The 26,641-nt window shown below is 30.6% G+C and overlaps 1 protein-coding gene across 1 annotated transcript; it reads right to left on the bottom strand.

Moving 5' to 3' along the window:
* Positions 1 to 1,295: 1,295 nt before the first annotated feature.
* On the bottom strand, positions 1,296 to 26,568 carry LOC145835179 (uncharacterized). The gene is made up of 53 exons (XM_082942742.1): positions 26,519 to 26,568; positions 26,206 to 26,240; positions 25,646 to 25,803; positions 25,229 to 25,353; positions 24,763 to 24,925; positions 24,255 to 24,482; positions 23,800 to 23,932; positions 23,398 to 23,599; positions 23,021 to 23,201; positions 22,535 to 22,670; positions 21,958 to 22,122; positions 21,614 to 21,696; positions 21,204 to 21,339; positions 20,849 to 20,995; positions 20,324 to 20,499; positions 19,839 to 20,016; positions 19,414 to 19,545; positions 18,966 to 19,119; positions 18,544 to 18,686; positions 17,237 to 17,377; positions 16,810 to 16,921; positions 16,417 to 16,601; positions 15,763 to 15,903; positions 15,173 to 15,336; positions 14,652 to 14,799; positions 14,300 to 14,439; positions 13,863 to 14,002; positions 13,429 to 13,523; positions 12,991 to 13,181; positions 12,542 to 12,661; positions 12,189 to 12,270; positions 11,769 to 11,883; positions 11,191 to 11,351; positions 10,709 to 10,846; positions 10,224 to 10,363; positions 9,729 to 9,850; positions 8,996 to 9,152; positions 8,490 to 8,669; positions 8,175 to 8,252; positions 7,914 to 8,025; positions 7,451 to 7,612; positions 6,670 to 6,852; positions 6,347 to 6,472; positions 5,782 to 5,908; positions 5,415 to 5,490; positions 4,907 to 5,095; positions 4,341 to 4,524; positions 3,866 to 3,983; positions 3,253 to 3,401; positions 2,609 to 2,779; positions 1,858 to 2,040; positions 1,539 to 1,609; positions 1,296 to 1,340 (listed from the first exon to the last, which is right to left on the bottom strand). The coding sequence occupies exons 1-53, from the start codon at positions 26,566 to 26,568 to the stop codon at positions 1,296 to 1,298; spliced, it is 7,371 nt and encodes a 2,456-aa protein (XP_082798868.1).
* Positions 26,569 to 26,641: the final 73 nt, after the last annotated feature.

Here is a 26,641-nt window from a genome sequence, read left to right as displayed (position 1 = left end):
TACTTTAGTTGATGACAAATATTTACAAAGCAAGCTATCTAACTAAAGCACAGAAGATTATCGAGCAATAGTTATAGTTTTTTGAACAAAAAAAAAGCCGCTCAAAATAGTTGATATTAGGACCCGGTGCACGAAATCTTTTAGGATATCAAGTCGCATACCACAGTCACCTTTAAAGTCTTGTCTTTAGCTTAAATCAATATATATATATAAACAAAACGTAACTAAATAACTGGTTTTTGATTTTAATTCGATCTTATAAATAGCTAGGCGTTTGCATAAAGTCAATTCGTTAGACTGGTTGCACACATAATTTTATGTACTCCTACACAAAAATAATTAGTTAACAATTTGTATTTAGTATACGTTCAATTTGTTGTATAATATCAAAATTAAAAACTACATTTAATTAATTGTTTTTCAAACTTTGATACTACGTTTTTGAAAAATAGTTCCATTGTTTAAGTATTATTATAATTTTAATGTCAGTATCCTTAAAATCTTAAAGTATGAAATTAACCAATTATGTGCTTCAAATGTACTTTTTAAAATCTTATTTAGTTAGAGTAAGATGCTTAATTACAACTAAAGATAGTTTCCAACTATAAACTACCTAAATATTCTTTCTTGAATAGTTAAATAATATGTTCATGTATAACATTTCTTTTTACTTAGTTAATAGTTGAAACCAAACTAAACAAAAACATTATCTAAAAAATAAAATGTAAATATAACACTTATACAGACTAGTTACAACACTGTTTAAGCATAATTACTAAACAATTTAAATTGTACCTAAAACAAAAGTAGAAATAAATCTAAAATATTTAAAAAACAGCCTTAATTTCAAGTCAATTTAAAATAATCAATGAAACACCTTTTTCGATTTTATTGCAATAATAATAAACAAAAAAATGCACATTCTAAACCATGATACTGGTTAATCAAAAAAAAAAGATATAAAAAAATGCTTTAAAAGTTTTAGACAATCAAAAAAAAGTTTTTAAATAATTAAAAGTGCAATACAAATTTCTTACAAAAAATGGCTTAAAATGCAATCGTCAACTTTGTAAAAAGCAACAACAGTATTACAATTGGTCTCCAGAACGTTAAAAATAAAACACAAGGTTTTAAAGATTTTTATGTAAATAACTTAAAAACTTAAGCATTATAAGAAAATCAATAAAAATTTAAAAAATTGATGATTGTCAATAGCAATTCTTACAAGTTGGCTCACTATGAATTTCGTTTGTTACGTCATAACGCTGACGTAATTATGTGACGTCATAATGAGATCAGGCACCGGAATCAGCTGTAGCGTCGAAACTCATCGATGTGTTCTACAGTTAATTAAATTAAATAATGTTTTTGTGTTTTTTTATTATTTTAAAAAGACTTTCACTAATAAATGTTTATGTATATTGGTATTAAAAATGTGTCCTGTAGAACGTAATATTATATCATACTATTAATAATCTAAATAAACTTTTTCTAAAATTTTTAATGTATTTTTACTAAAATAAGAACAAATAATGAACCTGTGTGTTTTGGTTTTTATTCTGACTTGAACCGGTGTACAATTGATTGACAAATCCTGACGCTGTATTAGCTGTTTAAAAAATAAAAGATGTAAAAAAAAACAAAAGAATATACTACTAATCATAAATTTAAGAAAATTAATTTACAATATGCAGACTATAGATTTTGAAAACATGTTTTACATATTTTTTTTTCATACACCAGCTTAAAATGTGAATTGTATAGCTACTTATATAGTACTAAAAGTAAAATGTTGCTCTTTAGCTTTAGCTTAATAAACGTATAAATGTTTTAACTCCAAAATAATATGTAACCAACTGATTTTGCTGCCACCATTGGAACTGAAGTATTTCCAGGCGAAAACTGCCAGTACAATCAACACGATCACCGCGATGATCACCCCAACAATCAACCCCGCCGAACTTTTCCCGCCATTTTCGTTTATCGGATCACTCGAGGGCGTTGTCACGTAAACAGTGTTACCACCCCCGTCCTCGTATACTAAAATATTTTGAATTTATAAAAATAATATAACTAATGTTACTAAACAAAAAACAACATGATATTTATTATTTTAACGTATTTGTACTTTTTTAGATAGACTAAGTACTTCTTAAATTAATCGGTACGCATAGTCTGTACAGTTTTGTTCTTACTTAAGTATTTAATGATTTAAATAAAAAAAAAATTAATTAAAAGAAATGTTTATCATACTGAAAGGTTTTGTACGTTATTAGTTTGTAGTTAAAACTATTGCATTCAAAGTTTAATATTTAAATAAAGTATATATTTTAAGTTGCTTGTCAGCTTATATAAACACTTAAACTTATTAAGTGATACATAGGCTGTCTTAGTTTAGTTTGTATTAAATATGGCACTAATAAACATAGTTGTTTTGGACTTTTTTTCAAGTTCAAGAACATTTAAAATTATACCAAATTGGCTACCTTTAAATAAAAATAAGCAACAAAATTTTAGGGGTTCTGCAAGTGTATCCTACTTTCTTCGGTGGACGAAATACTAGCTAAAAAAATAAAACAAAAATATGTACATAAATGCAACAACAAACTTTTAGGAGTTCTGCAAATGTAGCCTATTTGCTTGCTGCATGAAATGTCGTTCCATTTCCCCAATTCACCGAACATCTCAGCACAATCCTCTCCAGATGCCACGTTGTTCGGTTCACCGGGATTCCAATTTGTATAAGTTACAGGTCTCCCGCTTGACCATGCCCAGCCATCTATTGATATTAATAGTATTTATTTAATATTTATTTGTGTATTCATTATGTTATACAAAATCATATTCCTATTTGTACAAGTTACAGGTCTCCCGCTTGACCATGCCCAAACGTCTGATTATTAAACATTTTAACTTTTTTTTTAAGTTATAAATTTTGTATGTGTATATAATAAGTTATACACAAAATCTAAAACTATTTTACTTTTTATTTTTGGTTTTAAGTAGATTTTCTTTTTGTTTACTTTATATTTTGAGTGTTAATTTTGAATTCGAAATGCTTTATTTGTTTTACAAGAACAAGTATTTTAACTCATGTTTAACACTTTTCTGTTATTGCTTTTATTATTTTCTTTTGATTAACTTTGTCTTTATGGCCAGAAACTAAATATTTTAACCCACTCGTAGTGTGTAAATGTTTTAACAGTAATTATTTTTCTAGTCATCATGAATTAGTAGTATTTAGTAACAAACTGTTTCCATTCTGGTTTAATCCGATCCAAACAGGTTCAGTGTTTGTGTACCAAGTTTGCAGCCATTCAAGTTCTTGTTTTTCAGTGAAACTCACCAAAGATCCTCCGAATTCTCTGCATCTCAACTCCGCGTCATTCCATGATAACCCTCTGTTATATTTTACATTACAACTAGTATTATTACATGATTCTGTATATAAACATTTACATACCATCATCAGATGTAAATTTTAAAAGAATAATTTGCAGGTTTTTGTTTCGTCGTGTATACTTGTTTTCATACAAGAACTTTGAAATTACTAAATACGCAGTTTTCATAAAATCACAAAATATTTGAACAGTCGTATAAAAGTTTTACTTAATTTTAATTAAATATTTACCAATAGAACTAACTGGATAGCGGCTTCTATGTTTTGTAGTAGTTCATACCAGTAAAAATGTAAATATACACTTATAAAAATATATATAAACTGTATAAATTAAATTAAAACTAATTGACTAGCAGCTTCAACATTTTGAGGTAGTTTGTACCATTAACAATGTAAATTATATATGCTAATAATTCTTTATTTCTCTATATAAACTCTACTAACTAAATATAAATCAAAACTAACTGGCTAGCGGCTTCAACATTTTGAGGTAATTCATACCAGTAACAATGCGACCCGTAAACTTGCCAATCAGGATTTTTGCAGTAACCTTCCACATAGGGAGGTGGTGTTGGTTTCTTTTCTGAATGATAGGTTAAATATAGTTCACTACTAATGTTAACTTAAATACTTGTTCCGTTTTATATTTTAGAATTTATAAAACGCCTAATAAAGAAAGTAATTTTAATAGAAAACTGCAACAAGGTAGCTACGTATAAACCGATTTAATATTTAGTTATGTAAAAAAGTTTCAGTCATTTTAACAAATCAAAGTATAGTTTAAAATAATAAACAATCAAGTAGTAGTTTAAACTTCGTAAAAAGGTACAAAACATCGAAACGAGTGATTTTGATTATTTTAATTAAGTTTAAAGACATACCATTAGTAGTTTAAAACTCAGGCAGCATGTGTTTTGCAAATAATAAATAAACTACAAACCAGTTGTAGTTTTGCAGACGTATTGGTGCTGCTCGTTGCAATTGGCTGACACCCACTCGGAACCGACATTCAATCCGTCACGGTTGATTGCACACGACATTGTGACGTCACTGGTGGGGAATCCCTCGCCCCATGACGTGTGCCAAACCGGCCATCCGTCCGACCATGCCCACGTGTCTATTGACTGTAGAGATATTAAGAGTGTCAATGCTGATAAAAAGAAGTAAATAGGAGTATTAATAAGCAATTTAATTACACATCTTATTTATTTACGAAAAAAAGCATTACTTGCCTAAGATACTATTATAACAGCTCAATCAAATGTTAAAGTTAATGTGATCACTGATCATGTATACTTATTCTTATTAAACTATAAGTATAAAATAATTCTCTTTAGAAACCTAGGGTTCCTTAGGACCTAGGGTTCCGCGGAACCCCATTTCAGAAGCACTGTACTAAGCCAAGTATGTTTTTAAGTTTACCAAATAAACCTTTTTTTGTCTCTTTTGCAAGCAAATTAGAAAATAAAATTAGCAATTAATTTTGAAACCAAATTTAAAACTAACAGCATCAAACTTGAGTCCGATCCATACAGGGACATTAGTTACAACAGACGTGAAGAAGTTTTGCTCGTGGAGACTACCTATGCTTGCCAGTTGACCCCCTTTGTTCTTGCACTGTTGAACTGCTCCGTCCCACGTGGCCTGGTCACTGCTCATGTACAAGCATATCGACTCCCCGTCTTTGTGGTCAAACTGTAAACATTTTAAGAATTAAGTATTATTTTCTACTTACACATCTGTGTAAATATCTCAAGCTCAAGTAGATAAACTCTCTGTTCTACAATACATACTGTTTAAATAATTTAAAGATTGTTCATCGATATTTAAACATACGCATGTCTGCCTACCTGTTCTTACTTTCGAATATATTTTAGTTTAGGCTGATAATTTTACTCCTCACGCAAAAATTTAAAGCTTTACTCAGAAATAATAAATCACAAAAACATAACTTGGAAGAATGTACAAAACAGAAAATGAGGTAATTTCAAACAATAAAACTACATATAAATACCTGCAGCCACCCTTCTTTACACTTCTGGTTATTGTTAATTTCTGATCCAACTTTTACACTCGCATCCTGATTCTTTCTGTAATAGTAATGTAGCAATGTTTTAGAAACAAACATGTAATACGGCATATACAAGTGTATGGTAATTGCAGCAGTAAGGTAATAGTATAATAAAGGTATAAGTTAAGAGTAACATTCCTTCTAACAATACAACATCTAACACAACACAACTTCAGTAGTAAGATAGCAATGTGTCACAAACAAGTTAACAACTATATATATAATTAAATTGTACCTGCAGTAGTAAGGAAGAATTGTGTTACAAACAAGTTAAAAATAATGTATATATATAATAGACAACAGATGATACCTGCAGTAGTAAGGAAGAAGTGTGTTACATCCCGCATCGTTCCATCTTCCTACTGAATTATCTGCCTTCAACATCTGAACACACTCCTCTTTCGATTCATCATCTAATGTGCTCTTTGAAGGCTCACCTACGGAAAGAAGTGTTGAAAAAATTTGTAAGTTTGCCACAATAAAGAGTAAGAATACTTGAAATACCTTACAAAATAGTGTACTTGTTGTAATGCGTAAATATTTCAAAGTCGTTATTAAAGTTGGTATCCACATGGTAATTTTACATTATGAGTCTAATGTCATATTTTAGGTCATTTAATAAACACAAAAAATAATTTACTGTTAAAAACAACTTAGTTGTGAGCATTACAATTGTTTTTTTTTTCAATTAAAAATGACAATAAAACACACAGATCTGCCAATAACTTAGAAATATGTATAAAATAGCCATTACTAAACACTCAATTATTCAATGACTAGAAGTTAAACCATCATTACAGTTATTGTAATCAACTCTGTCACCATCTTTAGTTTAAATTTATACATAATATATACAGATTAATACAAATACAAACCATCGTTCCAGTTGGTGTAATCAACTCTGTCACCATCGGCCCATACATAGTTTTTCCACCATTGTAAATCGTTCAAGCCAATCCAAATGTTATGAACTGAATTCACCGTCTGTGCCGCAAGGAACGCTGAAATATAATGAAAAATAAAATGATTTGAAAATTGTTTAAAAAAATTAAAAATAGTTCCACAAAAAGATAGTTAAAATTGATACTAACGCAAATAACTTAGTTATGTTATAAAAATTATTAAAAACTCAAGTATTCAAAAAGTATAAATAAACTAAAAATTTCAAAAAACAGTAAATATATATTAATTATCTCACCATTCTCGTATTTATTGTGGATTGTAGCCAACCCGAGAGCGCCTTCTTTCTGACACTGATTCTGCCCATCCTGCCAGGTTGCCACGCAATCAATACTTGTTGATGACCCGTTGCAAGGCCCGTTCATTCCGTGGATCTTGTAGCAGAAATCACCGTAAATGTACCAACCCGATCCGCATCCTCCTGTTTTATTGTGATAATATATTAACAAAAAATGTAATTACTATTGTATGCTCTGATCACACTGTTTAATAAAAAACGTTTCAAGTAACATTTAGTTGTAATTATATTTCCTTTTTTCAACAAATTTTTGTAAACACAAATAAACGTTTTAAACTTTCTTAATTTTACTGGTGCAAGATTTATTAAACTTGAATAAAAGTTTTACTTTTATAAGCACAATTTACTTGCTAAAATACTTTAGACATTCTTATGCTTGTTAACAAAAATTAAATACAATTCACTGTTTATTTTTTTAATTGACATTAATGTTTAATTATGATAATGTGTTTATAAAAGTTGTGAATTGTTGTTTATTGTTGTAATTATATTTCCTAGCTTTAGCAACTTATTCTACGAAATTGTTGTATACATAAGAAAACGTTTTTAAACTTTCTCAATTCTACTAGCGTAAGATTTAACAAACTAAAATAAAGGTTTTACATTTATGAGCATAATTTATTTGTCGAAGTACTTTAGACTTTATTAAGCTTGTTAAAATATTTAAATACAATTCACTGTTTATTTTTTTGTTAAAATTGCAAAATTAGATAATTTCCACCTCTGGTAGGAGCAGGAGTGGGGTTGTTGATGGGAGGCGATCCCTGGTACTTTTTACAGATGAAACCGGATTTCCTGAGACCACAGTTGGCATCGTTCCACGTTCCCTGTCCCCTGTACATCACGACACACTGTTCGATACCTCCCGCGTCGTTTGGTTCGCCTGTGTTGAGAATTGTTAGAAGTACATAAACAACTGTTGAGTGCGGTTTCTTGAGCTTAAGTTAACTTTTATAAAAATATGTTTGGTTGGTGGTTTTGAAATTGTTACGGGATTTAGTCAAAAAATGTTTTTATGGATACCAAACAAGAAGTCTTTAAACGAAACAGTATTTTTATTCGCAGTAAAACATTGTTGCAATTGATCACACATTACAATTCGATGTACATTTGAGTATGAATTTACTTATTTACAAATTTTCCTGATGCAGTCAAAAATGATTACTAAACATAGATTAACTCACCAGGTGTCCAAGCAACATAGTCGACGACTGTACCGTCAGTCCATCCATACTCACCATTAGTTGTCCCTGTTTCGCGTAACCCAATCCAGTATGTGTCCAAGTTGTCCAATTGCTAGAAAGAAAAATTTTATGTAAACAAAGTAAGCAGTTTGAAAAAAAGTTTTAATCAATAAATAAACATTTTTTATTCTGAAATTATTAAAGCTATCAACGACTTTAAGTACAGTTAACAAACTATGTTCTTTTTTAATTATAACTTACCCCAACTTGGCCAGCAAGAAAAGCTTCTTCTTCGACTGTGTGAATTGATACTAGTTCACCTCCGACTGCGTGGCATTTCTTTAATAAATAAAAAAATATTGAGTATATTCATATTTAAACTCTAATAGATGGTACGACAGCATACTGAATAGTTTTAGATTATACATTGCTCTTAACTTATTTTGTGAATGAAGATTTCTTTGGTAAACAGCCTCTTCTTTGCAAAGTGTAATAAAAAAATTAAAAAAATTGTATATTAAATATTTAACCAACAACTGTTTGTTTGTAAAATATGCAAGTTAGATTTAAACAAACATCATTAGCAGTGTAGAAGTCAATTTCAGCATTCTGATTGAAAAGGTAGCAGACCCCATTATACTCAACCCACAAACCGTCGTCTTCGTTACCGCAGGAATTTTGGGGGTTCCCCGTCGGAAGGGTGCCGGGAGTTGCAGGGTAATCATACTTGCTATGTTTGCACATGAAGTCGAACCTCTGTATAAATTATTATTTGTTTACTTTAGTAGTAATTAATACTTATTTATAAGTTGCAGGGTAATCGTATTTGGTATGTTTGCACTTAAAGTCGAATTTTTGAAATATATTTTTTTTTTTGTGATTTTTAAATTAAATTTTTGTAATAACGGTAATCGTGCTGTTTTTGTACATAAAGTTGAATCTCGGAGTTATTTTACTTATTTGAAAAACTTTAAGCGTAAGTTGATTTGTTTTAAACATTTACTTTCAGTCAGTATTTACCATTTGATCAATTTGCTTAACAATTTTACATTAAAAATAAACTTTATTCAATCAACACAAACTTCAAAACAGTTTTGGTTCTGCCATTTTCCCTGCTGTTTTTCAGCGTCAAACACGAAAGCAGTGCACAAATCCTGACCTCCTGGATGAGGTTCATTTTCTCCCCAGTTACTGAAATCATCAGGACTTCCGTCAGACCACTCCCACCCGTATCCACCCCTGAAAAATTGTATTGATTAAAATTGTTATAACTTATATGATTTCATCAGGACTCCCGGCCGTATCCTCCTCTTAAGCTTAACTTGGTGATTATTGAGAACTTAAAACCGTATTCTGAGAAAGGTTAATAAGTTCATGTATCCATCCAAAAATATTAATGTACATAACATGAGAAAGTAAAAGAAAATTATTTTTGAATATTTTTATTATTAAAGTAATATTCATTAGTATAAGGTTTAATTGAAGCAAGACTTTATTGAACAATTTTTTGCTGTCTTTAAAGTTTACTGTAAGTTCAAAATAAAGATTTGTTTTCAGAACTATTCGATCATAACATCTAATGTAAAGTTATTAGTTTTATCAATTTTCGGTATTTTAAGTTTGTTAAATTTTCTTGTATTTTTTCTTTGAATGCGTAATAATAGACTTAGATATTTTCGTACAAGTTTGGTTTTAAGTTTGAGTTTTTGAATTCTTAAATAATTCTATAAATGTTATGTAACGTAAAACATTAAATGTCTTTTAATAACATATAACACGATTAGTAATTTTTTGCTGATTTTAATTTTGTTTCACCTTTTGTTAAGGCCAATCCAGATGGGATCTGAATAGAGGTTCAATTGTAAAAGTTGCGAGATTAAATACGTTTCTTCTGTTTTGCTGTGGATCGACACCAAGTCTGCATTGTAGCTCATACACTGAAAAATTAGTTGTTACAAATAATCGAACAGTTTTTTCATAATATTTTTCTAAAGATTGTTCCACAAAAAAAACACTATAAAAACAAGCGTAGTTGCTTACAAATATTTACACTCCTCTATAATACAACTTTCAAAGTAACTTCCACAATAAAAGTTGAAAAGAATACATACTAAGGTACAACTTTTTAGTTTAAGTTAAGTTCAATAATCTAGAACTCTAAACTTTGAATAAAAACAGTTGCTGAAGTTATATTTTAACAAAACTAAATTTCTATAAATTTTCAAAAATATTACTTATAAAGTTTATGATTTCGTATCAGTCTTTAGTAGATCATTACTACCAATAACAACAAACACATTTCTAACATACCTGGTGGCTGGCATCATTCCAAATTTGCTTCACGTCCTTTGGTGTCTCCCCGGAGTTGTAAAATAATTTATAACAAAACTCATCATCGTCACTTGGAGTCGCCCAATCACCGAGGCATCCTTTCTTGTTTGGTGCTGGTGCTGAAAAAAAATACCATAATTAATTACTATATAAATCACCAAGACACCATTTCTTTTTGGTGCTGGTTCTGTAGAACAAGTTTTTAATATGATCTAAACAAAGTTTATGCTCTCTTACCTAGTTTTAAGCTTAAAAATGTTGAATAGATACCTAATCCTATCATGAACAGTTGAATAGGTAGGTCATTTTAACTTTTGTAAATTAAAGTCAGAATTTTTTATTTTTGGTTTACATACTTAAAAGTCAGTGGTGTTTTTGTATAAGTTATCAATGAAAAGTAAGCAATTAGCTAAAAATGACTTGGGTAAAACTACCAACTGGTCTATTATTTTTTTCAAACTTACTATCAGGAGGAGGGGTGAATCCCACTCTCTGTTTTTCGCAAAGTGCTCTCGCCTTGCACGCCTCACAACAAGATGAATACCACAAACCGTATCCGAACGGTCCCCCGAAAAATGTCGCACAATTTCCAAGTTCTATGTCTGTTGAATTGTGTTTGGTTTAAAAACTGTGTGTGTTTGAAATAGTTTTTCAAGTAAACATTCAGGAATGTCTGACTTTTATCCTGATTTCAAAATCAGTTTTTCTTTGTATTTTGACGAATTATACTAAAACTTAAAATCTATATCAAATATTCAAGTACTTTATACGAAACTACACAAATACCTTTTAGAAAATTTATAAAACTAACTGTTGTAAAAACAAAAACAATAAAGCTAGTTCTAATTTAATTTATATACTTTTTTGTACCCTGTTATTTACTAGGTGCAAAATATCCCCTCAAACCTAAGGTAGCATTATATTATAATTATTACAATCTACTTACTGGGTGCACCATATCCCCAGTTGCTATAGGTAACAGGCTCCCCGTCTTGCCACTTCCACTCAACAGAAGTGGGATCTTTCTCATCCTGATATCCGAACATTCCTATCCAGTAGGGGGCGTCTAGCTCACCGAGAAGTAGCGTTATGAAGCTTTGCTCGATGCTGTAATAATGTTTGTTTTTGTAAAGCAAGTTATAATCACATATTTGTCAACTATTTACATTAGTTTCAGTTTAGTATCTTATAGACATAAAATCTAAAATGAGTAGGTCTAAATAATTCAAATTCTAGTAGAAACAGAAGTTCATTAATAGTTAAAATCTTAAGTTTAATATTTTATTAGAACGCCAGAATATAGTTTTATAAAAATATTAAGACTTAGAACTAGTTTATTTAATGTATTTTAATATTTTCTTGCTTATTACTAGTTTGTCTTTTATTTAGAAAGGATATGTTTTTTAAACAGTTTAAAATTATTAAACTTTGCTGTCAACTGACTTTTTCCTGTAAATCAATTTTTTTTATAATATCTCATTCACTAAAATATTCTCAGTAATTAATTGTACAATAGTCACTAACTTATCTTCAATTTCAATCGGGTATCCGCCCATGCTTTCACAATACTCTTTATTTTCAGTGTTACCTCTGAAATCTTCGTTGTGAAAATAACAACTTGCACCGTTTGCCACCCAACCTAAAACAACAGGCTCAATGTTTTTGTTTTTAAGGTACAAAAATAATTACAACTTGAGATCCTTTATTGAACTGTGAGCTTATATTACAATGTTCAAGTTTCAAATAAGTTTAGAAGTTTTATACTACTATAAACTCAAAATGCTTGAAAAATAAAAACTCAGACATACATTGCTATTACACTAAATTACGAGTGTATCTACAAGAAGAGTGTAAAAAAATTTTAAAGGTAACCTTCATACTATAAAATTTATTCTAACATGTTGTCAATTAGTTATATAGAAATCTTTAAATATTCTTTTTTACCTTCATCACATCCTTCAGGCGGAGTTGGCGGATCAACTTCGTCTTTTGAGTAAAATCCCTCGGGTTTCATGCAAACGTAGTCCTGAAAATTATTCATAGCTTTAAGTTTTTTTTAAATAGAAAAATGAATATTAAAAGTTTAAACCACCAGCATTTAAACGACAGTTCTAAGCATAAAGTATAACTTAAATATACTTCAAAATTTTTATAGACTTCTTAGAAATTATACACCTACAACACTTAAAACTTTCCTTTAACTAACTTGTACATCTTCACAAATTTGATCGTTCCATCTTACTATGTTCTTGTAAACTTACCTTATAATAAACAAAAAATTATTTCTCACAACTTACTTGTACATCTTCACAAATTTGGTCGTTCCATCTTCCTGAATCTTTGTAAATTTCAACGCACCTCTCTTCGGCTCCTTCGTGGTTGTTAGGTTCCCTCTCATCCCAATTCGTGAATGCAACCTGGAAGGTGTTAAAATTTTTTAATTCACTTGCTTGATTAAAAAATTTAACAGTTTAGATTGTCTTTAGTAAGCAATTATTTTGTTAGTTTTACTTTAATATATACTAAGTTTATTAACATTTCAAATTTCTACCGCTAACATTGAATTATGAGTTAGTATTTTGAAAAACAGTTTATAAAATAACTTTTAGTTAACAAAATCGGGTAAATATTTTTGTAGCAAACATGTGTTTTTTATTTATATAATTTGTTGCTTTTCCTAAACATACTTAACATTAATGTAACTTTTAAAATGTAAAAATCGTGAATCACTTCTAACAAAACTAACAACGTAACCGTTGGACCACTCGTACTCGTTGAAGTTCCTGATGTCGTTCAACCCGATCCACGCCTCGCCGAAGTCCGAACCCTGCACCATCTGGTGGACGACTTCCTGATTGGTGGCGTCGGTGATGGCGGCGAGGTCCGCACCCATCTCCCTGCACGCGTCCACCGATGCCTGCCACGTCAGAGGCGCTCCTGTTGGAATGTTAAGAAATATTTTTAAAACAGTTGAATATTTACTACTACAGACAGTACTACAGTACAGTAACAATACATTGTTTTCCTTTCTATATGTATTTTTTTATTTTTTTTGGCGGACATGTGTCTCATCAGAATAAAATACTGAACAAGTTTCATAATTACGTCATATGTACAAATTTTTTTGGTAAGTGAGTAATAATTTCCCGTTAATAAAAATTTTGTGTTACTTTAAATGACTCACCAGTAACAAGTATGTAACAGAGACTTCCATACGCAGTCCATCCGTGTTGGCATCCGGCCTTGTTACCAGTGAACTGGAACGAACTCTTGTAGTAACTGTTTTAAAATGTAATGTTGAAAGTCATACCGAGCTTTGATAAAACTTCAGATCTACAATTTCACAAAACTTAAAGTGTAATGTAAATTAAATATGCTAACCTAAAATGCATTAAAAGAGATGGTTATTTGATTTGTTTTGTTGTAAAAAACTGTGTACTTGACTATATCTAACTATTTATAAAGTTAATAGTACAAGAATCGCAAAAGGTATTGCTACTAGGTTAAAGATGTTTTTTGCAACAAATTTTCGAATAAAGTTATTAACCTAATTTTTGAATTAGTTATTAGGGATTTAAACTTTTTTATTGATAATAAAATATCATCACTCAAACCAACCCGTGATCCCTGGAGTCAATCAAGTTCTGCCTGCTTCCAACATAGGATCCCTGACCAGGTCTGTGAATAAAGGTCACCGGACCCCCAATGGCAAACGTCAAGTAACCGGCGTGTATTGCTGAGTTGCATATCATAGACGACTGTTCGGAAAGTAAGAACAATAAAGCGTAAGTATTTACTTGAAGAAAATTATTGTCATTAAAATATTTATTGAAACTAATTCATTTTTCATGAAGTTTTGTAAGCCAATTACAACCAATTTTAATTTTATGCCAATTTATAACAAAGTATGTTTTATCTTTTTACTTATAACTATTTTTTTCTAAAAATTTCGAATACTAAACTATCTCGCTTTTATTTACTAAAACTGTAAAATTTTGCTAGTTACAAAGAATTTTTCGACGATCAATGTTTTTTAAGTATAAATACAAACTAACCCCAGTATAAGTATCTGTTCCGTAGACTTTAGGTATGACGACTGTTCCACATCCCCCAGGACATTCTACTTGCTGTGTCTTACCGTCGGCTTCGTTTTCATCTATGAAGTCCTCGAACGTTGTTTTACAATCAGTGAGTCCTTTCAATATATAAAAGAGAATAATAAATTAAAAGAGTTTTCTATATTAATGTATATTTCATAACCAAACCAGTATATTAAAGTTTTGTAATTAACAGGTGTTTAAAATACTAATAATAATCAACTATTTTTTTATGTTTTTTACCTAAATATGTAATACTTCCAGTAATTAAAAATTACTCAACTTATTTATTTATGATTATGTATGTTACCTTCAGTATCGCACCCAGTAATGTCAAATCTCATTCCAATACCATTATTCCATTCAGTCGGGTAAATTCTTATTGAATTCGATATTTTGTGTTCTGTGAAAGGATTTCTGACAGTTGTTTGTTGATCACTGTTGCCAATGTATGTTACCTGTATTTATTACGTAAGTTTGTTTGCGGTGACAGAAAAATTGGATAACGTTTAGAAAGAAATAGCTTACTAAAAAAAACATGATAAAAGTTCAGATGATTTCAATTTAGATAGAATAACGTAAATTAAACACTACATACTGCAATAAAATATCAAAGCATACGGTGCTTAGAAGTATGAAGTTTTAGCTACATATATACAAAAATTTCTTTATTGGCTATTATTGTTGTTTCAGACAACGAAAATCAACGATTTTTAACCACATTACCATCGAAATTAGTGTACATTAAGTAGTTGTTGTTATAAATTGAAAACACTTATTCATATATAACTATTAATATTGCACAAAACAACAAAAATTAACGCAACTAACCACATTGCCATCGAAATCCACGTACATTGTGTACTTGTTGGTATCTTCGGGGGATGGGAACCCGACCTGAAACTTCGTAACCCACCAATCCCTGTCTCCAGATCCCTGAGTGATGATTCCTGTGATCCTGACAAATCGTCCAACATCTATTTGCACGTAGGCGCCTGAAGAGTTTAAGAAAATTAGTTTACAAATAAAGGCTTAATTGTTATAACAACTAAGGGTAGTGTATAAAAGAAGACTAAGTTTAATTGATTTACTTAACTTATTATTGATTAGATATCAAATGAAAGTTTCATAGTTAATAAACTTATTTTAAAACAACACTCTTTAAATCGAAACAAATAATTTGTACGAATTAATTTATACAAAAACATAAAGAAGTTCAAATATGCTCTAACTTCCTACATAAGTGTTAACTTTGTCATTCTTAATAGTAAATAACTTTGTTCTTTAAGTATCAAAACTATTTATTATATTTTTTTTCATCAAATGCTTTCAATTATAAAAGTGTTGGTTTGTTAAAGAAGTTAAGTATGTTAATAAATATTAATATTGTTGTACATTATTTTTTTTTTTTCCATTCTAACCTGCGCCCTCGTTAGAAGCCCAGCCAGTGGGTGAGTTCAAGCGTCCATTTTTACCCATGTGGTTGGAATCCGTATAACCTGATTGGCTGATCTGGCTGTCTGATATCGTTCCGTTTTCAACGCCAAGCGACTTGTAACAATCTGTAGTTTTCAAAAAGTTTGTTTTTTAAAACTAGCATTTTCAAAAACTATTTTCAAACTATTACTGTTTTTCAATGAAAGTGTTATCTAAATTTTAAGTTTTTTCAACCCCAAGCGACTTGTAATAATCTATGGTTTTCAAAAAGCTTGTTTTTTAATCTAGAATTTTCAAAAACTATTTTCAAACTAATACTGTTTATCAATGAAAGTGTTTTCTAAATGTTAAGTTTTTTTAACCTCTAGCGGTTTGTAACAATCTTATTAAATTTGAAATAATAATTTTAATATTTAATCTTAAGTTCTTTAAGTTTGAAACCAACCATCGTACTCGCAGGAGTAGACGAGGTTGAGGTACTTGAATGTTTCAATATAAAAATATATATTATATCTTGTATAAATCTGTTAAATACTTCTTTATATGTTCGAGAAAATAGAAAAAATAAAATTTTCTAATGATACTGACTTAAAAAGTTAATTTTAATTAAATTTATTTATTATAAAATACCAACGAACCATCGTACTCGCAGGAGTAGACGAGGTTGAGATACTTGTAAGTTTCAGGACACGGATCCCCGAAAAGATCGTTGTTAGCCTCAATCGTACACCTCTCCTTGAAGTCGCATTGCCTGGCAACCTGGTCCTTGACGTTGATTGGTTGACAACCGTTCGATGGCACCTCGTTCTCCCCTTGCATGCATCTGATTGGATAAATAAAAATAAGATATTACATTTAACAAAACTTTTGATTTTCTATAGTTATTTAATCAGTTTAAAACGGTCGCAGTACGTTTTATAGTTATATAGTACCTAAAATCAATATATTTAAAAAAAAAATGTAAACTTTATTGTTTATATGTTCTTGGCCAGATAAAGCAAGACTTTTATAATCAACTGATAATTACTTACACGGTTGAGATTGTTCTTCCGTAAGCAGCATGATGAATCAGGAGTAAGTCACCTGGGGGACAAGCTATCACTTTGCTCTGACCCTCGCACAAGTTGTAGTTGAAGTTGTCGTCTGTAAGTAGCATATTGGATTAAACAGATGTTAATAGAACCCACAACAAAATTACTTTGTTTAAAAATAAAGTTTAGGTTTTGGAAACTTAAATCACTTTCTTAAGTATGAACTATCAGTTTTTATTGTCATCACGACCTTAAAACTATGCTTGATAATGTTATGTAGAATCTTGAAGTTGTTATATTTAAATAAAATATTAAAATTGTACAAGTTATGTAAAATACAAGTTTTTTTTTTAGTTTTCAAGCTTTTACAATTAGAGAAAAAAGTAATAAAACCCTGATTAGATACAGACAATATTTAACCATCTACCTTCATCAGGAAGTGCAGGTGCGAAGAAACTTATCCGCTTGCAGGCGACTGCGAGTTCTGAATTGCAGTTAATATCGTTCCATTTACCATCATTCGTGTAAACTTCTGCGCAATTTTCACCTTCTCCGTTATTTGGCTCGCCTTTTAAATTAGTAATAGGTGTAAGTACTTATTTATATATAAAAAACAAAATTTGATATAGTTTTATGCCTCAATTTATTGCTGTTATCATTAGTTTGAAAAAAGTTTGTACATTGTTGCAGTTTTTGCTTGAATATTACGTCATTAAATTTACTATTTGAACATTTTTTTCGTACAATTATTTGTACAATCAGCCCAATTAAACTAATTGAACAGTAAGTAGTCACTCCATTGCCAACCTCACCAGATTATTTTATTAAATTAAAAGTTATAGTTACTATTATAGGAAGGTTTCTGAACGTATTTATATACCATTTGCAACTTATTATTAACAGATTACTCATTTTGTTTTATATTTTATTACACAATACTTTTTTATATTATACTTGTTTCACTCTCAAGCAGGGGCCTCGCGTGGGGCGTTGCACTGCCGCAATTGCACCACCTTAAAATTTTGTAAGAAAAAAATAAGTATCTATAACGTTTTCGTTATTTTTTAGAAGAAAATTTCATATAAAACTTCAATTTAGAAAACGACCATTTTGCTCACTTCACTGCCGCAAACTCTTAGCTGACTGCCGCAAATGAACTCAAAACAGCAAAATTTCTTCAAGAATTACCGCAAAATCAATATCTTGCGGTAAGTAAGCCAAGTTGAAAATTCCCTAAAACAGTACAGGTTAAAGTATCATTCCACAAGCTATTGTAAACAAAAAATGAAAACAAAGCTAAGCAGAGCACAGGCGATTCAAGCAGTAGCAACTTGAACAAAAGCATCTCAAGGAGAGGCAACTCGAGCAGAAGCAGCTCGAGAAGAAGCAACTCGAGAAGAAGCAACTCGGGAAGAGGCAACTCGAGAAGAGGCAACTCGAGAAGAAGCAACTCGGGAAGAGGCAACTCGAGAAGAGGCATTTCGAGAAGAAGCAACTCGAGAAGAGTCAACTCGAGCAGAAGCAACTCGAGCAGAGGAATTCGAGCAGAAACAACTCTTGCAGAGGCAACTTGAGCAGGGACAACTTAAGTAGGCAAATCGATCACCTTAAACTCGGATTTTTTTTTCTGCACCACTTAAGAAAAATACTACGCGACGCCACTGCTCTCAAGTGATAAACCGTAATGAAACTTGAAAAACTTTAATGTATATAATTAATATATAAATTACAAACCATCAGCCCAATTGAAGTAATTAAAAGGTGAATAGTCACTCCACTGCCATCCTTTACCGGGTTCCTCATCTGTAGCTCCTATCCAGAATGAATGAGTCAGTTTCATCGTGCTCAAGTGGGCCGCTACCCAAGCATTTTCCTGGCTGTAATTTTGAATTAAAAAAAAGTTAAATTTTATTTATTTTTAATCATAACTTTTACTATAAATTATTTTACTAACTGTAACAAAGTAAGCTTAAAAACAAAAAAGATCAAAATCAATTCACGTTTTTACTTTTGTTAACTATAAGTTACTTAATGTGAATAGAATAGTGCTACGAATATTATAAAAGTTTTAAGCTACTTATACTATTTTTACCAGTCTTCTAATTTTTATTACAGCGTTACTTAAACAGTTACATGAGATTTCAAACGACAAAAACCTAGAATGAATGCTGATGGGTGCTCCAGCTTTGCTGAAGCAATAAAGTTCGTTGTCAACGTAACTCCTGTACTTGTATTCGTCGAAATAGTAGCAGAAATGGGAGCCTGAGGGGTCGAACACCCATCCTGGACCGCATTCCGGGTCAAACTGACCTGAAAATTTTTAATTTATATAAATTTTTTGTCAATAAGCCTTTTTGTAACATAAAATAAACAAAATTGTCTGTGGAGGCTTGAAAGTTAGTTATAACTCAAGCACTTAGTATAAATTATTAAGTTTTAGTCTAGTAAAACATAACCAAATATATAGCACTGACTTGATAAAGGAATTAAAAATAAATTGTAGAAACTTCAAGGCTTAAATTTTATATAAATAAATACAATATAAATATTTTACATAACCCTTTTAAACATATTAAAATGTTTAAGAACGTATTATACAGATACCTTTTTTGTAGAAACACCAAGGAGCATCAGATACAGTGACATCCCAACAGCATCCCTTGTTAACACATTCCTGATCACCAATACCAGGATACCCGCAATCAAGTCTGTCTTCCACTGCTACTGACCAGCACTCTGTGTTAAGTTAGATAATTAGCTAGTTGTTTATATAACAGTAATTTATGCTTATAATTTTTTTAAAGTTTAATTCTTTTGTTAGCAAAATCATACAACTAAACGTTTTATACCCTAGTCTAGCTTAATGTTAGCTTTACGTTTTTACTAAATTACGCCTTTTAAAATTTTAACTAAGTACTAAACAGTGTAAAATGCCCAAAACCTTTGTATAAAACTCAAAAACTTAACAATCAACATAAACAAAACAAATACAAATATTTATATAAAAGATTATTCAAAAAATGGCTGACCACTATCACCGGGACTGTCAGGAATTTCTGTACCGGTAGAACTGCATCCAATCAACTCAACTCTCAAACTAGGTGCTCCGAAGAAATCTACCGGGTAGATTCTGACGTATTTCGTAACCACTGGGGTTGGAAGTCTGTTGGTTATCGGCGTGAAGTGGTCAAAGTTTGCTTGGAATGTCTGTAATTTAAACGCTTATATTTTGCTTATACTATTCCTAGGTAAGTAAACTGTACACAATTTGAGAAGTTTAACAAACTAGAAGTGAAAAAAATTATAATGCTTTTGTTTAAATTTTTCAATTTATCAACTATATAAATTATGTCTAGATTTTGAACATTGTGAACTGTTTTATTTCAACATACATTTAATATAACGCGCAAAATGATAAAAAAAAACATTTTAAAAGGTATCAAAAGTTTTCAAAATCATAAAGTTGACAGTAGAAGATTACACGTGTTTTACATTTTACACTTATCGAACAAACCATTTTAGTGTTAGCATCACCCAATACGTCCTGCCACGCAACACCGTCGTTAGATGTCGCCAGAGTGTAACTTTTTACGTATTCGCCGCCGTCCGGTCTCCCCTGCGTCGTTACGCCAGCAAGTGTTCGTTTCTCATCACCGAGGTCGATCTGAAGGTACTCGTTGGTTGTGGTGGCTGGAAATGAAAATACTAGATATTAAAAAAAAAATTGATGTTCTTGAATCGTGGTTGTTATAAATAATAATGTATTAAATTAAACATAAATAAAGTATTATGTCAAAAGACACACATTAAAATAAATGAGAATATTTTTATTGTATTTCTTATATATTCAAAAGAAACTAAGAATAGCTGAAACACCTATGTTTCAAGTAAAAAAAAAGTGTTGATAAATTTTAGAATTTGTTAAAACGTAAAAGTGTTATTAAAAAAAAACTTAATTAGGTTGATTTCACAAAAGAAAGGGGATCAACGTCTAAATTTATTTTTAATTTCAAAGTTATTTAATCAGACAGTAACAAACCAGGAGACCAGCAACCGGCGCTGTTTCCACCTGAAGGATAATTTATTCTTGCAAATTGAGGAAGAAACTGATCACTTTTCTGTGATGAAGCTGTTATTTGCGAATCTGCGATCGTGTAATCTTCCATGCCTAGTCCCTGGGAACAATCTGAAAATTAATTAGATTTTAATAATGTTTGTGCTGTTCAAATTGAAAAATGTACATATAATTTTGTTTTTCATTAGTAGAACTTATTGCTTTTATTTGTTCTAGATAGTATGACTTGTATAGTTTTTTCTTTGAGATATTAAAATTAGTTCATAAAATGTACAAGAGTTAAAAGAAACATCAGTCAAGTTGAATATTTAGTAACTACCTTGCTCAGGCTTCTTGCAAATGTAGTTAGTTGTATATGTGCAATCAACATCGTCCCAATGGTAGTTCTGCCACGACCAAATGTAAGTGCAATCACCGTTTCCTGAAGGTTCACCCGGCTGCCAGTCAGTGTACCCCTGTGGGAGAAAAAATATAAATACATGGTTGTACATTCGAACAGTTGTAGTACAACAAGGTAGTCTTTTTTTATAACTGAAATCTGTGTACCTCTGTTAGGAGTTAAAGTATATAGATTCAATTTATATATAAATTTTATATATAAAATTTATATATAAAAGTTTTAACTTTCAAAAGTTGTTTAAGTTACGGTAACTCAACACAAAGTGAAACTTCAAAATAAACTTTACTTCCAACTAGCTTATTTATTACTGCAAATAAACTATAACTAACTTGTGGAGAACCATCAGACCATTGTAAAGTTCCATCAGTAACCAAATCAGATAATCCAATCCAAGCATCGGTTCTTGCATGTCCTGTTTATATACAAACTTTATAATGTATCCTAACCAGTTAATTAAGTTTGTATGTATTTACTTTTGTTATTTGGCATTTAAACTTCATTAAAAAACAAGCAACATGTTTTTATTTTTCTTATATTAAAGTTCCAAAATGATAGATTTCTCCATACTTACAAATAAACTTACACTAATAGCTAGTTTGTATATTTTTAACTAAATAGTTTATTTTTACAAAAGCAAACTAAATTTCAAAAATAGTTCTTAATGCAAAACAACCTGAAACAAAAGCGTTTTCATCGCCATCCAGTATACTAGCAAGGTGACCTCCCATCTTGACACATGAATTTTCAGCATCTTGCCACTGAGCTATCTTGCTGAATTCGAAATAGTAGCAGTTGCCTTTGTACCACAACCAGTCCGGATCACAACCGTTGTGGACTTCTGTTTGACAATTTAGACTATTAGGTTTAGTTTTAAAGATAAAGCAATCTTATAACATTACTTTTGTTGATATTGTAAACTTTAGAGCTCTTATGCTTATATAAAACTAAATAAATCTTTATTAGTATGCATTGATTTTAGTCATAATCTGGATGTTAATTTTTGTACCATAAAAATAAGAAACGGCACATATAATATTTCAAATGTTCGATCGTGCTTAATTTGAATTGTAAAAAAAATACTAAGATGTTTATACAAACTATTATTAACTCTGTTATACTCAATTTAACCCAATTCTGATCCTTTAAGTCTATTAAAGCTTTTTCACTAAACTTACTCTACACTGATGCAAGTCTTAGGAAACACTGCTATAAACATTTTGAATGCAAGATCATTAATAATTTATACAAACCTGCAGTATTCTCAGGAACTTGCACGTCTACGCCAGGATCAATTTCGCAGATGTACGCTTGTTTCGCGTAACAATCCTCCGTTTCCCAGATTCCGCTTTTCGATCCCGGATAAATCATACCGCAGTCCCATGCAGTCTGTTTGGAACATGTTATATGCATTTGTTACTAAGTAAATATGCTAAAAAATATATAAGTTAATTGATTTGTAAACAATTTATAAAGTTATTTAAAAAAATACGAAGTAAATGCGTATTGAAAATAGTTAATTTAAAAAAAGTTTTATAAAGCTAAATCTTTTTAGTTATTTGAATTATACAAACTCTTTTTTCGAAAACTGTTTACCTATAATCAAAACAAGCTTACAATTTTTTTATTGTATTACAATAATAATTATTTTTTTTTAGAAATAATTAACCTCCTTTTATTTATGTATTTTTTTAAAGAAATTGGTATGTTTCTCAAGCTAATAACTGTAAATTTCTCACCTTCCTATCTTTAGGTTGATTAGTTGCCCACTTTTTGTACTGTAAATCGTCATCAAGTACTCCATTGACCCACTTAAACTGACCATCAGTAGCCGAATCTGAAACTCCCAGCCATAAACCGGTTGCTCCTGCGTCTAGTAGTGATGAAAATCTTGTCTGTATGTACTGCGCTTCTTCATTGCTGTTTGAACAAAAGTTTTCATACAAATGTTGTTTTATAATAACAAAATTAGTTTCTATGCCTCTTATATTACACTTAATTGTTAGAATTTCAAGCTTAATATTTATAAATATAAAGTTTTAGCTTACTTAAAATCCAAAATTCATCTACATAATTTATAAAGTGTTCCAGTAAAAAGAAAAAAAGTACTACTAACTTGTCAATCATGAGCATACTACCGCCGACAGCCTTGCAGTAATTGTTAGCTTCCGGCCAGTTCATAAAAGTGTCGGGGTTCTCAGCTACCCAGTAACACCTTCCGTTGTACAACCTCCATCCCTCGCTACACACTCCTGTGAAGTGCGATTCGCACATGAAATTCTTCCCGTTACCACACCTGTCTATGCTCCATGGTCCGTCTGTGTTGTGTAAACTCACCTTTAAACTTCTTTCTCAAATTTAGTATTGTAAAGTTTATTTTACTAGCAGTTTTTAAGCTATAAGCAGTTGTTGAGTTTGTAAAATACTTTGTAATTTCTAATACTATATAAACTTAGCGTAACGAAATTGTACTTTTTTGCTTTTACGTTTCATGCAAGTAAGAACTAGTAGCACTAACTGAGTGTAGCATTGGGTTGCATTTGAGCGCAGTTAGAAGATGCAACTGATAGTTGTGGTTGATTGGCTGCCCAGTTGTTGTATTGGTACTCGTCTTGACCGTTGCTCCAATACAAATCGTTACTATTGTGGTTCTGTTTGAAGAAAATTATGTAGTTGTTGTAATATAGTTTTAAAATGCGTAACTATAGTAAGGGCTGTATTTTAGTTTTGTAATCAGTTTTTAACAACTTCCAACAACAATTAAGTTCCTTTCACTTTTTAAAACAAAAAAATAAATTTGTCTATACTTATTTTAAACTTTTGCTTTAAAACTTGCTACTAGAAACCTTTCTTCTTTACTATACAAATAAAAGCAAAGCACCAATTACAATCGTAGTATTTTTCAAAACAAAATTTTCAGATATTTATAAAATAGAGTAAATACTTTTCTTTTCGCCAAAATGTAAAACTAACCACAGATGACAATCCGATCCAAATGTCTACGTTACGGTTGTTGACTCTCATCGCCACGTAGTCCTGTTCCTGTTGTGACGTCACAGCCACCAGGTTCGAAGCTTCGGCCTGGCAGAAGTTGGAAGCCTCGTTCCAGGAGATCTGATCCTCGAATATCTTGTAGCATTTCCCGTTGAATTCCTCCCATTTGTTTGCCAGGTCGCAATTTTGCGTCGGTTCTGTTGTCAGCTTATTAGTCATTTGTGATTTGTAAAACGAATGTTTTGCTTAACAAATACTTAACTTTATAAAGTTTCTACAAAAATTCTTCAAGTAAGACAGGGGTTCATCATAAGTCTTATGAACATTATATTTTGTGTCACTCAAAACAGTTTGAATATTCATAAGCTATTATATTTGCAAATTTTGGTCAAGACAATAAATTTAAAAACCTACACTTGTTTAACGTTCAATAGTTATTGATACTCCTATAACTACTAAAAATACGTTTAACTCAATTTAAACAAACTTGATCACCTTTATTGTAATCGCGTTCGCAGATGAAGTACCTCGGGGATCCGCAGAACTGATCGTTCCAGGTTCCAGGTTTAAAATCCTGAAATTCAGCGCAGTCCTCAGCCTCTCCGTGTCCCGATTCCTTGTAATTGTCAGGCTGACCCACTGACCAGTGGCTGTGAAAAATAATGGTAGTTTTCTATTTGGTTGTTAAGTTTTACACTGTAAGTTTGGTTTTGATATTAAATATAAGTATACCTTTTTTGAACTATATATTCAAGTGCGTGCCTTTATATTAATTATTTTGTCGTAAGTTGTAAAAAACTGCAAATAATTTACATAAAATTTTCATCAAATACGTCATAATAATGCGTTTAAATGAAAAAATCAGTGCACAAGTGGAAGTCAGAATTGTCAACACTAGACAATAGAATTAAGTACTATTACGTAATATTAATATTAAACACAAGTCAACTCACGTGTAGGAGTTATCGCTTCCATCGACCCACTGCCATTTATCTTCTTCATTGAGATCAAAAAATCCGATCCACGTTGAAACCGGGATGTTTCCCTGGTCGTCTTTCAAGTGGCCGTACAACCATTCCTATGTTAGGGGAATATTTCAATAGGAGTTTTGTTAAGTTTCTTTTTCACTTTTAAGTATATACGAGTTTTCTATATTGTATTGCAACGTGTAGGTTTTGAAATTTTGATCAATTTACCTTAAAACCGTTACTTATTTGGGTTATCTTATTATTTAAAAACACTGAAACAATTAATTTTATAACATAGGTTTTTGTTTTAGAAAGTTTTTTGTTTTTGTTTTTTGTTAAAAGTCTACTACTGTTTAGATAAAAATCTAACTAAATACATGAGATGTAGAAAACAAAACAAACATCTTCTTTTAAATTGTTGACGACTACAAGATTACTCCCCATAACTTCACATTTCGCTTGCGCTTCGTGCCAAGGTTTGGATTCGAAAAATTCTTGAGAGAAGTAGTAACACGAGGTGTCGTGCTTTACCCAACCAGTAGGGCAGTCACTAGTTGCCGCTGTTTGAAATAATAAATCAGTTTATATTAATACTTATTTAATTGAATTGCTTGGATTGGTTAAATATAAATTGGTAACAGGTATAAGTCTTTTTTTTTCTTTATAGAATTAGTAGCAAGAAGTCTCATGTTTCTATTACCCAGTAGGGCAGTACTAGTTGCCGCTGTTTGAAATTTTAAAAAGTAGCTTATCACAAATTAAGAAGCAAAAATTTGTAGCAGTTAGACGATCGGTTTTTACTTTGAGTAAAGCTTTAAAAGCTTTAAACGATTTTAAAATAAACAATTTGTTATTACTAATATTGAAAATTAATTTAAGCTAGAAGTAACAGCATGTTTCTGTAAAATACTAATCAGGGAGATAATACATGGTGTTATATTTTACTGATGAAACAAACTAACCTTTTATCAATATAGTCGGGTTTAGGTAAATAATACTGATAAAAAGTGTTAAAATTTTATTTTGTTTAAACAAATTAAAGTAGAACACTTTAATGTAAGTTTATTTTTGCGAAGTATGTAATAAAGCTTCAAAATTTTTTCGTTATATAATAAAAAACAGGTTAGGACGTTTGAAACGTGTTTTAATATATAACGTTTATTTATTTGCTCTGCACTAAATCTGTCTGTTTGTGTTATGAAACAGCAATAAATTTTTTTGTTTATGCAACTCGACCTTTGTTTCAATGAGAACAAAGCACATGAAAATAATTACATCGCGAAATACCTGATCAAATAAACTGAAATGTCATTTTCACGTTGCATCGTTTGCTCACTAGGAAGATAAAGCAAGCAAAATGTTTGTTTAACTAAACATTTTATATTGCTTGTTTTAAAG

Source organism: Thalia democratica, chromosome 4 (genome assembly GCF_965202585.1).
Source record: "Thalia democratica chromosome 4, ktThaDemo2.hap1.1, whole genome shotgun sequence".
NCBI lineage: Eukaryota > Metazoa > Chordata > Thaliacea > Salpida > Salpidae > Thalia > Thalia democratica.
The sequence above is the reverse complement of the archived record's forward strand: the minus strand, read 5'-3'. Positions and strand labels throughout refer to the sequence as shown.

Bases quoted from the DNA above. Each gene is read 5' to 3' on its own strand.
- LOC145835179 (XM_082942742.1), bottom strand. From the start codon at position 26,568: ATGCAACGTGAAAATGACATTTCAGTTTATTTGATCAGGTATTTCGCG. The intron at 23,600-23,799 runs GTTAGTGCTACT...TACACAACACAG, and splicing joins GCAACCCAATGCTACACTCA to ACGGACCATGGAGCATAGAC. The intron at 11,884-12,188 runs GTAAAAAAGAAT...CTGTTGTTTTAG, and splicing joins GCCTGAAGGATGTGATGAAG to GTTGGGTGGCAAACGGTGCA.